The sequence below is a fragment of the Salvelinus alpinus genome, chromosome 19, assembly GCF_045679555.1.
Source record: "Salvelinus alpinus chromosome 19, SLU_Salpinus.1, whole genome shotgun sequence".
Taxonomy (NCBI): domain Eukaryota; kingdom Metazoa; phylum Chordata; class Actinopteri; order Salmoniformes; family Salmonidae; genus Salvelinus; species Salvelinus alpinus.
The window spans coordinates 50,469,842-50,482,356 of NC_092104.1; the positions used below are offsets into that span (position 1 = coordinate 50,469,842).

Below are 12,515 nucleotides of genomic sequence, written 5' to 3' on the forward strand. Positions count from 1 at the left end.
GGATCTGCTTGTGTGTGTAAAATGTATTATGCGAGAAATGGCGGTAGAAACTCTTATGCGCAAATACTGATATAATAACCGTCATATTGAAGTAAACTTGTAGTCACATGATAATATGTTGTGTGGTCTCCCAGTACGACTCAGGAAAGCATGGAGTTTATGAGGCTACAGCTTAAATAAATGATGAACTTCACAGGGTGGTGAAAGTGCAAGGTGATGAGTTTAATGCTCCTTTCCAATAAATATCAAAGGTCTTTCTCTGGTGACAATATGATGATCGATGCTTGACTGCCATTTGACAAATAACAATTCCCACACTTTCGTCCATAATAATCATGTAGGCTATACCCTGAATGTATCTGCGATACCAGAGTAGACACATTCGCTATACCTATGCAAAAGAATTGTGACAAAACAAGGCCTAGAGTTAAACATGCGATGGAAACCCATTTAACTTGTAGTTTTTTATTTTGGTACATGGGAATTTAAACAAAACCTTTATTTTTTTATGTGCACTACGTATTTACGCAAAGACTTATCGGCAACAAGTCAATTAGATAGAAAAACAACTCTTGATGGGAAAATGCACATTTTTTTAATGCAGATTTTAGAATATTCGCATGAAAATCTTTCCCCAATTTGAAGGAATTGACACCCTAGACTCTGGCAAGTGCACTAGTCCAGTGTCAAACAACCTTGTAAGAATTGTACTTAAACTCCCCCCCTTCATACTCATCTGGAGGTCAAGCATTTTAAGCAGGCTGGCTATCTGTGATTATTTTGGGGGGGATTAATCCTACTTGGTCTGGACCACAGAATTAGCACAGACTCTGCCCCCAGGTACCACATTTTTCATTTGTTAGAGATGTCCACCACCATAATACCAGAGCCGGACACTCTAATATTCATTGTTTGAAATATAAAAGTCTATCATCTGGTAAGAACACATTTTTATATAACGGCATTATTGAGTGGAACAAACTACCACAGCAACTCAAAGCCATACCAACCATAAACACTTCTAAAGAAATTATGTCAAAAGCTGGCTAATGTGTGAAAAGTATAACCATTTGCCTGCATCTATGTAAGTGTATATGTAGTTATGTAAAAATAGGGACCACATTGGAAATAAGTCCCTGACTTTATTGTGCAACCCGGGTCAATTTTTTTACTGCCAAATAAAATCAATTAATCCAAAATATGCAACAGCCAATTGATGAATGGAAAGAGACATGTTACAAAACACCAAAATGTTTAATGACATTCTGAGATTATCAAAAACTTGGCTTGACACTCCATAGGCCTACAAGGTAGGGAGGGATTTGTTTTAGACTCTGTTTTAGACTCGATTTAGATGCACTATTGTAAAGTGGCTGTTCCACTGGATGTCATAAGGTGAATGCACCAATTTGTAAGTCGCTCTGGATAAGAGCGTCTGCTAAATGACTTAAATGTAATGTAAATGCTTTCTGTTTGTCGAGATTGACAGTATTTATTGTAGTGTTGAAAATGCAAACCATGATACTGAAACGCCCGAAGTCGGAACGCTTTGTTTATTGGTTGCGTGGTGCATTGGCACAGAAACCTGTCAGTGGAAAATTCATTCCATATATTTTATATAATGAGAAATATGGCATCAAAATGTAAAAAAAATCTGATTCCTCTTGTTGGTTGTTGTCTGCAGCCGACGCGGATCATAGTGTAAACCCTAATGAAACAGGCAGGGAGCTAGTCCGTGGCGGTCGACAAACACTCAACCTTCAAGGCCCGTAGCCCTGTGTGGCAGACAGTGCCACAAAAGCATGCTGAAGTGGCAACGTCAATATCCACGCATATAAACACAGGGTCACTACAGTTATTTGTGGTCATAAACATTATTTTGAGTTAACTCTGAGTGGGGAGAGTGTGCAATGTTTTTTTTACAGTACAAGAGGAAGGTCATTTGAAAATATTTTTTACTTTGGGGAGGGGGGTGCATTTTCTTTATGACACCACCCCACCCTCTAGTACATTTCAAACTGTCCCTTAGTTTTATCAAATAATTTCCCCAAATAATCTTGACAGTCCTTTCGTAACGTAATACTGTATATCCTAAACAATCCAGTCTTGATTAAACAGAGCCTACTACCCTGATGTGTTGAAGTCTTAAAAAGTCCTTGGCCGTTTCAACATAACATTTCAATCCTTAAAAAAAAGGGGCAATCTGGGAGTGGCACATACTTTTTTTGGTCAATAAATTAATGATATATAGCAATTGGTTATTGAAAAATATTACTTAAAAGCCTCATGAATTTAGTTAAACTGTCTTACCCCATCAGAACCCAAAATATAAGCCTTTTTACTGCATTGTTTGTAAACAATGTAATTGTGAGAAGAAAAAAAACACTGTACCACTTTGAAAAAAAGGAAAACATTAATTTTGATCTAATATATGGTAAGTCTTTGTATCCATAGATCCCGTCTATGAATTTGAGAATGGTTACATTTCTCCAGCACCATCCATCAGCTGTTTACCAAAATAATTGCGGGGTTAGCCACTTTGTTATCGTTTGAGTCCCAGATTGCCTCTTTAAAATAGAGTGTACCCCATATACTGATATGTCACTGAGCAAACCCTTTCTTATTTTTTTCAGTATGCACAGCAGGAAATTACAAAACCAACTTCCATTGTTTAAAAGTTTGAGTGGTAATTCCTATTTGCAACACTATCTTAAAAAGAAAAACATGGCATCTTGTGGTTTCCAACGCTTCAAATGTTGACAGTGGTTTCCCCAACGTTCGGTGGGCAGACAACTACCTAGGAAAGCTGAATGAAAACTGTAAGAATGTTCCTGAAAGGATGCTAAAATCTTGGAGTGGGGAACATAAGTCCTAAGGCTCTATAGTCTCAGTGCTGGAGAAAGGGGAGAGGAGTCAGGAGATAGCGCAAGACAAGCCTCAGAAGTATCCTTCAAGCCAACAGGATCAGGCATCCAGGGACTGGTAGCCACGTCGCCTGCCAACTTTACATGTGATCACGCACACACTGACCGTCCCGAAAATCTGAAAGGACAAAGAAATGCAGTAAAATTCAGTACAGAGTAAATTGTCTGGCACCAAAGATTAAAGTAAGTTCACACATCTCAGAAAAGTCCCACTATCCCCATTCTGGCCCCAAGAAATTCACAGCCCAAGAATTTTGGGGTGGAAAGGGGGGGGGGGGGGGGGGGGGGTTGTGCCTGGCCTCAGAGGTGGAAACACAAAAGCATGCAGCTTTAGGCCAAACACCAGTGCAAAGTCTGATTTTGGAAATGCGACATAATAAATGAAATGTTAAGTCAGAGGACAACCAGGTACAGTACCTTGAGGTTGGCAAATCCAAGGATGACCAGCATGGCATAACTCATCACATCCTGAAGGAGCAGCTCCAGCAAACCCTCACAACCCTAGAGTGACACACACACAATTTCAAGTCAGAGTAAGGACTAACAAATATAAATACAAAAAAATGGTAGGAATGATCACGCTCTCTGCAGCCGATGTGAGTAAGACCTTTAAACAGGTCAACATTCACAAGGCCGCAGGGCCAGATGAATTACTACACATACTTTGAGCATGCGCTGACCAGCTGGCAAGTGTCTTCACTGACATTTTCAATCTCTCCCTGTCAGAGTCTAATACCAACATGTTCCAAGCAGACCACCCTAGTCCCTGTGCCCAAGAACAGTAAGGTAACCTGCCTAAATGACAATCGACTCGTAGCACACACGAGGCGCTTTGACAGGCTGGTCATGGCTCACATCAACACCATTATCCCAGGAACCCTAGACCCACTCCAATTTGCATAACACCCTAACAGATCCAGATGATGCAATCTCTATTGCACTCCACACTGCCCTTTCCCACCTGGACAAAAGGAACACCTATGTGAGAATGATGTTCATTGACTACAGCTCAGCGTTCGATACCATAGTGCCCTCAAAGCTCATCACTAAGCTAAGGAACCTGGGACTAAACACCTCCCTCTGCAACTGGATCCTGGACTTCCTGACGGGCCGCCCCCAGGTGGTAAAGGGAGGTAACTACACATCAGCCACACTGATCCTCAACACGGGGGCCCCTCAGAGGGGTGCGTGCTCAGTCCCCTCCTGTACTCCCTGTTCACTCATGACTGCAAGGCCAGGCACAATTCCAAAACCATCATTAAGTTTGCCAATGACACAAGTGGTAGGCCCGATCACCAACAACAACGAGACAGCATATAGAGAGGAGGTCAGAGACCTGGCCATGTGGTGCCAGGACAACAACCTCTCCCTCAATGTGATCAAGACTAAGGAAATTATTGTGGATCACAGGAAAAGGAGGACTGAGCACATCCCCATTCTCATGGACGGGGCTGTAGTGGAGCAGGTTGAGAGCTTCAAGTTCCTTGGTGTCCACATCACCAACAAACTAACATGGTCCAAGCACACCAAGACAGTCGTGAAGAGGGCACGACAAAACCTATTCCCCCTCAGGAGACTTGGCATGGGTCCTCAGATCCTCAAAAGGTTCTACAGCTGCACCATCGAAAGCATCCTGACTGGTTGCATCACTGCCTGGTATGTCAACTGCTTGGCCTCCGACCGCAAGGCACTACAGAGGGTAGTGCGTATGGCCCAGTACATCACTGGGGCCAAGCTTCCTGCCATCCAGGACCTCTATACCAGGCGGTGTCAGAGGAAGGCCCGAAAAATTGTTGAATACTCCAGCCACCCTAGTCATAGACTGTTCTCTCTGCTACCGCATGGCAAGAGGTACCGGAGCACCAAGCCTAGGTCCAAGAGGCTTCCAAACAGCTTCTACCCCCAAACCAAAAGACTCCTGAACATCTAAACAAATGACTACCCAGACTATTTGCATAGCCCCCCCCTTTTACACTGCTGCTACTCTGTTATTATCTATGCATAGTCACTTTAATAACTACCTACATGTACATATTACCTCAATTACCATGACACCAGTGCCCCTGCACATTGACTCTGTACTGGTACCCCCTGTATATAGCCTCGCTATTGTTATTTTACTGCTGCTCTTTAATTATTTGTTACTTTTATGACTTTTTTTTTAAAAGGTATTTTTAATTTTTAACTGCATTGTTGGTTAAGGGCTTGTAAGTAAGCATTTCACTTTAAGGTCTACACCTGTTGTATTCGGCGCATGTGACAAATACAATTTGATTTGATATGAATAAGACAGACTATCAAAAATGGATCAAAGGCCAGTCATGCTTTTAATTTTAGTAAAATAAGGTTAATGGGGAGGGCAAACTGATCCTAGATCTCTGCCTAAAGGCTACGTCTCCCCAGCGAGTTTAGTTAGCTTAAGAGGTAGCATCAGTTAGACGTTTACTGAATTGATCCATACCCGGGTATTGAGCAGGTCTAAATGGTCCAGTTTGCCTGTACACTTAGTGTTGTTCCCTTTACAACAGGAGACGGGCACAGCGTTGTTAGTGCTGCTGAACCAGGGGTTGGTGGTCCAGTTCAGGTAGGTCTGCACTCCACAGCACTGCAACTGTATACAGAGAGAGGAAGAATGCTTGGTAGTTTCATATCATAGCGACTTAATACGTGTAGGCTTATTTATAGGTCCTAAACCAGCTCCAAGGTGGCAAAAGCCTAGTTTCCTGTATCATGTAATCTTTGTGCAAGCCAATTATTTATACAGTATATACACACACACACACACACACACACAATAGTCACGGTTTTAAAGCCACTATACTTCCAATTTAGTGCTCCTCCACCATTGTAAAAAAGCTACAGAAATGCCTTTATTCATGTCTACATTCGTTTTTGCCACATTTATTCTATTACAGGCACCTTAATGCATCATTTTTAATTATATTATGAGAGCTAAAAACACAAGTATACAGTATATATATATTTTTAAAGCATTTTCCTTATTTTTAGAGAGTACTAATTTTACCGGGTTGACATTTATTGTCATGAGTCTTGCCCTGGATGCAGAACAGATGGGCCAGCTGCAAAGTGAGAATTGGTTATATCGTAAAAATTCACTTTTTGATCTTAATTTAAGTTAAGGCATTAGGATTAGCCGTGTGGTTAAGTTTAGGGTTAAGGTTAAAATCAGATGTTATGACTGTGGCTCTGCCAGCTAGTGACCACTCTGGAGAGCTGCCTCCAGTACATGAGTCATCTCAATAAATGCCAACCTGCTTATACCTATGGGGGACTGCCCCTTCTGAGGAGTACCAACACGGTTGACCGGTGTCGTCAAAACCCTCTCATTAGCCAATACATAGATAGCATCAGCAATCTAGTGTATACATTATTGGTGCCAACCAGTGCTTGCTAGCGCCAGAGAGGTTTAAAAATCGAGAGACTGAACATGCGATTTCTTCTTGTAAACGCCCGCAACAAAGACCCAGACCACCATCAAAGGGAGAGTGGCAAATTTCTCCACGAGGTCGGCCTATTTACAGGGAGTAGTCGCACATTGAGAATCTCGGGTTTCAATCCTAGTAAGCCCCCTGCTCGTTCAGAGATGGCATGATACTGACCTGAGACTGCAAGTAATCCACAGCCTGGGTGTCAGAGTTCTCGCCATTATACTTCATGAAGGTGTCACTCATTGACCGCTCCAAGTCCCCTTTAATCTGTAAAGATGAGGTATACAAAACTAAATCTATGTCTATTCAAATATTGCACTGATACTCTACTACACATGTAATACACCTACACAAATTGAATACGTAGTGTATTCGTCTATTGTAACCTGTAAGACAAATGTGGAATTCACGCACCCTTCTTTGGTAGATGAACCCATACACTAGAGCAGCGACCTCTGCTGCAAAGATGGCCAGGATAACCAGCAGGAACTGGACGGAGAGGGAGAGACGATAAAAATCAGCAAGGAGAACGAGAACAAGGGGCGCAGCAGCAGGACTTAAACACAAAGATCCTCAGAGCGTACAATGTATCAGGGTTGGGGTCAATTCTATTTCAATTCCAAAAGTAAACACAATTACAATTACAAAAAAATGAATTGAAAAGCATCGAAGAGACCTGGAATTACAGTGTACGTCCTGAGTTGACCGCAATCGTAATAGAATTGACCCCAACTCTGCAGTGCGCGCCTCCCAAATGGCACCCTATTCCATATGTAGGACATAGGGTGCCATTTGGGACACACACACACACACACACACACACACACACACGTTATTACGAAAGACCTGGCTGGCGGCACCACCAGTCTCTCCTTTCACCCACCACCAAGGCGTCTGAGGCTTATACTCACAAAGCTAAGGCCCACTTTGGATTCTCTCAGGGTGGCGTAGCAGCCCACAGTCCCGATGATGATCATCACCACTCCCACAGGTATGATGATGCCTGCCGGGATGAACGTGTACTTATCCTGCAGGAAGTTGTCAAAGTGGCTGTAGCTCTTGATCATATAAGAGCCTACATAGACAAGGAAACCCCCCGCAGCCTAGAGTGAAGAACACAACAACATGAGCACTTTATACCGCTAATCAAGGCCGTGTTGCACACTCCCCATCATGGATTTAAAAGCATAGGATTGGTGTAAGCATTGGTTGATGGGAGCTTCCACCATTGTTAAATCCATTTCACAAAGTATGAAAGTGCACTCTTCAGGGGACGGGTGGAAAATTGGGACGCAGCATGGGTGAGGCCAACTCGTACAGCTGCAGTACTGTCCTGCGAATTGCAGTGTATATAGTCAACTCTCAGGTCATATAGAAGTCATCTCTCTAAAACCATTTAATACCTGGTTATTGCACAAGGTATCTAAAGAGATAGATTTGTCAAAAACAAAGGATTCAGAATGCCCTTGGTGACTGCCTTGAGCAGTTCTCTTTACCTTCCTTTCTCTCAAACCCACTGGAGGTTTATTCAGAGTTTAAATGAATATTTCATCCACATCACATATTGGTTTCCTTACCCTGTAAGCAGTCTCAGGACAAGGTAAGACAGGAATCCATGCTTTGGTTTTGTTCACCTGACTACTGTCTCCAAATTGTAGTGATCAGGTGGTGAGCTGCTCATTGCCTAATACTCCTTTAGATTCAAAGCTCCAGGGCACATGACCCGTTTTCTCTCCCAATGAGTCCTCAGTCCTGAGATCCACCACCAGCCCACCCCGAGTAGAATGCACACACTCCACCACCCCCTCCTAATCCTTCCAGGAACATGTGCCCCAGATGAGTGAAAAAATTCAAAAGAACCACAAACAGACTGCAGGTTTCGATTTCTTGTTTTTTTGTAAAATAAAATAAAAATAATTGTTAACGTCTAACATTCAACCAGATTACCTCCTGTACTGGCTGCATTGCTTGATTTAGAAATGGTATAGAATTAGATTTGAACAACAGAGCATATGTTCAGAGAGGGAGAGAAAATATCTGTGGCTTTGACCACTGATACACAAGCAGACCTGTTTATTTTCCCTGGTGAATACACAGACAGGGTTGTTCCTCCTCATTTAAAATGTGTTTGTCAACTAGAGAGAGTTCGCCACCTAGGAATCTATGCCATGCTGCAACCTAACATCTCGCATAAGAGAGAGAACCATTTACAGGAAAAGGCAGGAAGTAGGAATATACAATTTACTCAACATGGTCTGGGGGGAGGGGTTGTCCCTTGAAAAGGGGATGGACAAGGACCGGAAAACATCCCGGACATTTTTTAACACATAGGCCCATTTTTTACCGTTGAGGCCCCCATACCGGCCCAGAAATGGTAATTCTGCATTAAAATAACAAAAACAATTTAGACAGGCCCACTTGGCTAAAGATAGACCTGCCCATCTGACATTTGCCAGAACTCGCCTAGCTAGTCCGTCCCTGGCTTAATCTCCAATTGACAAATGTGGTGTGGTTGGTGTCACTTTTATGTGCATTGTCGATCAACCTCATCTCAGAGGATTTCGTAATATTCTGTACGTAAATCAAGTCACTACATTTAGTATGAAATGTTAGGTTTGGTTTGGTATGTATTAATTTGGGAATGTCCATCACCCATTTCGTATGACTTCCTGAATTACAATTCGTATTATGTTACACATTTGCAAAAGGTACAATATGCTACGAATTTGCAAAACAGATCATATGTTATGAATTCTAGGTTTACGTTTACTATATCTCGTCTATGAGACCAGGCTGTGTTGATATGCACCTGGAAGTAGGCCCACTTCAGAGACGTTTGAGATGAGTATACTGCGAATAAGGAGATGTTGAAATGTAAGCATAAATACAAACCAATAATAATTCCTTCCTCTAACCTGTTGGTAATGTTCAATAAGTCATGCACATTATTTATCACGATTTGAAATCGATATTAGATACCGTACAGGCCATAACAATCAACAACCTACCATGTCCATTGCACAACCAGTGGTTTCGTTTCACCAAAAACTGCTCACCATAGAGGAAGTAATGTTGCAATTTAGAGCAGTGGAAAGAACACAGAAATCAAAGGAGCAACAGAAAGTCGACCAAACACTTACCCAAAATATTAAACTTAGAAGCAAAACGACTATTTTCGATGTAATAATTCCGCAATCCATGTTGTTATGGTGGTGGGGAGCCTTTCAGCTGGTCTCTGTTCTGATTTTAAGGGGGTTCTGACTGCTTTGAGCATGAGTGACTTGCTGACACATGATCACATGCTTGTAGAAGAGCATACCGCGCACAGTTCATGTAGGGGTCCTAATGCCGAACCTTTACAATTGTATTGCTCCATGGCTACGTTTAGACAATTCTATTCTTTTTTTACACTAATTGGTATTTTATCACATCAGATCTTTTTTAGAGCTGATCTAAATGGTCAAAAGACAGTAATTTCAGTCAGTTGTATTTTATATGAACTGTAGTTATTTGCATTCATTTCATTTTGATCATCTAAAATCAAACATATATTCCATGCACATGATTATTTGGGGTCCAGATTATGGTTATATTACATCCTTTGCAACGACTTCCCTAATAATTCTGTTAACATGGGACACGTCTGATATGCAGAAAATCGCCAATCAAAAGACACGTTCTACCAAAGTGACCATGTTATTTTTGTGAAGACGATTTGATTCTGAGTTCGGACATATAAAGTTTGTATATGAAAACTATTTCTAAAATGCATACTTTCAGTTTTTCCGAACTCACCTCACTCCGCAAAAGAAGCGCGCCACATCCACAGATCAAATACACCTCTGTAACTCTGATTTAAGGCGTTTACGTGTCCTAATAATTCGAAAGATTGGGCAGACAACCAGGTGATTTAATCGGTGTATACATACGTCGTTTACGACATTATGCCGATTAAGATAAAAAATAAACTGTTTAGATGCTTAATGCCATACTCGGTCTATGAATCAGTGTAATATTGAATTATTAGTGTGCATTTACGAAAGGGTGCCTCTCTCGACCTGTTCTTATGCCGCGTTCAAAATCTCCGACTTCCGACTCCAGTGCGTTCAAAACAATAAGGGAACTCAGGGGGAAAAACGATAACCCAACTCGGAATACCAACTCGGGTGCTTGGGCCTCTTTCTAGAGCTCCGATTTTTCGAACTGAAGATCACTGACGTCATGATTTGACCTCGTATTTTTCTGAGTCCCGGGTTGTTTTGAACGCAAAAGCTCTCTAGATGTGACGTCACTCCCTGCAAAGTACGCACGCGAGCGCCTTCTGGTCATGCTCCTGGTGTATGCCCGGACCAGCTCTCAGTCAATCAATCGAATGTATTTGTAAAGCCCTTTTTACATCAGCCAATGTCACAAAGTGCTATACAGAAACCCAGCCTAAAACCCCAAACAGCAAGCAATGCAGATGTAGAAGCACGGTGGATAGGAAAAACTCCCTAAAGGCAGGAACCTTGGAAGAAACCTAGAGAGGAACCAGGCTGAGGGCTGGCCAGTCCTCTTCTGGCTATGCCTGGTGGAGACTACAACAGTACATGGCCAAGATGTTCAAACTTTCATAGACGACCAGCAGGGTCAAATAATAATAATCACAGTGGTTGTAGAGGATGCAACAGGTCAGCACCTCAGGAGTAAATGTCAGTTGGCTTTTCATAGCAGAGCATTCAGAGTTAGAGACAGCAGGTGCGGTAGACAGTGAGTCGAAAACAGCAGGTCTGGGACAATGCAACACCTCTGGTGAACAGGTCAGGGTTCAAATCAAATCAAATTTTGTCACATGGACCGAATACAACCAAATACCTTACAGTGAAATGCTCACTTACAAGCCCTTAACCAACAATGCAGTTTTAAGAAAATACATTAAAAAGTAAGAAATAAAAGTAACAAATAATTACCACTTTAAACAATGCCACTTTATATAATGTTTACATACCCTACAATACTCATCTCATATGTATATACTGTACTCTATACCATCTACTGCATCTTGCCTATGCCATTCGGCCATCGCTCATTCATATATTTTTATGTACATATTCTTATTCATTCCTTTACACTTGTGTATATAAGGTAGTTGTTGTGAAATTGTTAGGTTAGATTACTTGTTAGATATTACTGCATGGTCGGAACTAGAAGCACAAGCATTTCGCTACACTCGCATTAACATCTGCCAACCATGTGTATGTGACAAATCAAATTATATTTAATTTGATTTGACAGAGCAGAAGTAAGATCACAATAGCGAGGCTATATACAGGGGGTACCGGTACAGAGTCAATATGCGTAATTTTTTTTTAAAAATATGCTTGGGTACAATCTGTGTACTCCAAATGCGGCGACAAAGGTGAGGAGACACCGGTTTCCATAGCCGCAGGCAGAACAGTTGAAACTGGAGCAGCAGCATGACCCGGTGGACTGGGGATAGCAAGGAGTCATCCTCCTGGCATTTAGTACATTACGGTGTTCCCATTGTGTTACTACTGCCACCTAGTGGTGATGTAGTTTAAGCCTTTAATCAAATTCAATTGTATTTGTTACACGTGCTGAATATAACGGGAGTAGACCATACCGTGAAATGCTTACTTACAAGCCCTTTACCAAAAATGCAGTTCAAGAAATAGAGTTAAGAAAATATTTACAAAATAAACTAAAGAAAAAAGTAACAATAAAATAACGAGGCTATATACAGGGGTCAATGTGCGGGGGTACAGGTTATTATATGTATATTATATGTATATAATGTGTTATAGTGATGCCCTAATAGTTTATATTGTCAGTGTGTCACGCAATGTAATTGTATAATAGCTGTATATTATTCCTGATATTGATGCCACTTTTGTTATCTGCTTCCTCCTATAGGAAAAACACACCACATCCACACACAAGCAGTAGCCTTCTCAGTGTCAAGCCATTGCTCTGTAAATGCTGTGCTGCCTTCATACTGTGCTGTTATATACTGTCTATCTTTTCAAGTAAACTACAAGTCAACCGTTCACTGTGTCTTCCCATCAAGGCCCTTTTGAAAAAAGATTGTAGTCAGAGTGCAGTTTAACTACAGTACAATACAGTATAACTGCAGTTTAAGTGC

At 41.6% G+C, this 12,515-nt stretch overlaps 1 protein-coding gene across 1 annotated transcript; it reads right to left on the bottom strand.

The window, feature by feature from the left end:
- Positions 1-449: 449 nt before the first annotated feature.
- Positions 450-9,675, bottom strand: LOC139545785 (tetraspanin-36-like). Its single transcript, XM_071353954.1, has 7 exons — positions 9,514-9,675; positions 7,285-7,476; positions 6,788-6,862; positions 6,545-6,640; positions 5,386-5,535; positions 3,342-3,425; positions 450-3,042 (listed from the first exon to the last, which is right to left on the bottom strand). The coding sequence occupies exons 1-7, from the start codon at positions 9,571-9,573 to the stop codon at positions 2,965-2,967; spliced, it is 735 nt and encodes a 244-aa protein (XP_071210055.1). The 5' UTR covers positions 9,574-9,675; the 3' UTR covers positions 450-2,964.
- Between the last annotated feature and the right edge of the window lie 2,840 nt (positions 9,676-12,515).

Excerpts from the sequence above, each read along its gene's own strand:
- LOC139545785 (XM_071353954.1), bottom strand. The coding sequence starts at position 9,573 with ATGGATTGCGGAATTATTACATCGAAAATAGTCGTTTTGCTTCTAAGT. Across the intron at positions 7,477-9,513 it reads TTCTAAGTTTAATATTTTGG|GCTGCGGGGGGTTTCCTTGT; the intron begins GTAAGTGTTTGG and ends TCTTCACTCTAG. Across the intron at positions 3,426-5,385 it reads TAGACCTGCTCAATACCCGG|GGTTGTGAGGGTTTGCTGGA; the intron begins GTATGGATCAAT and ends GTGTCACTCTAG.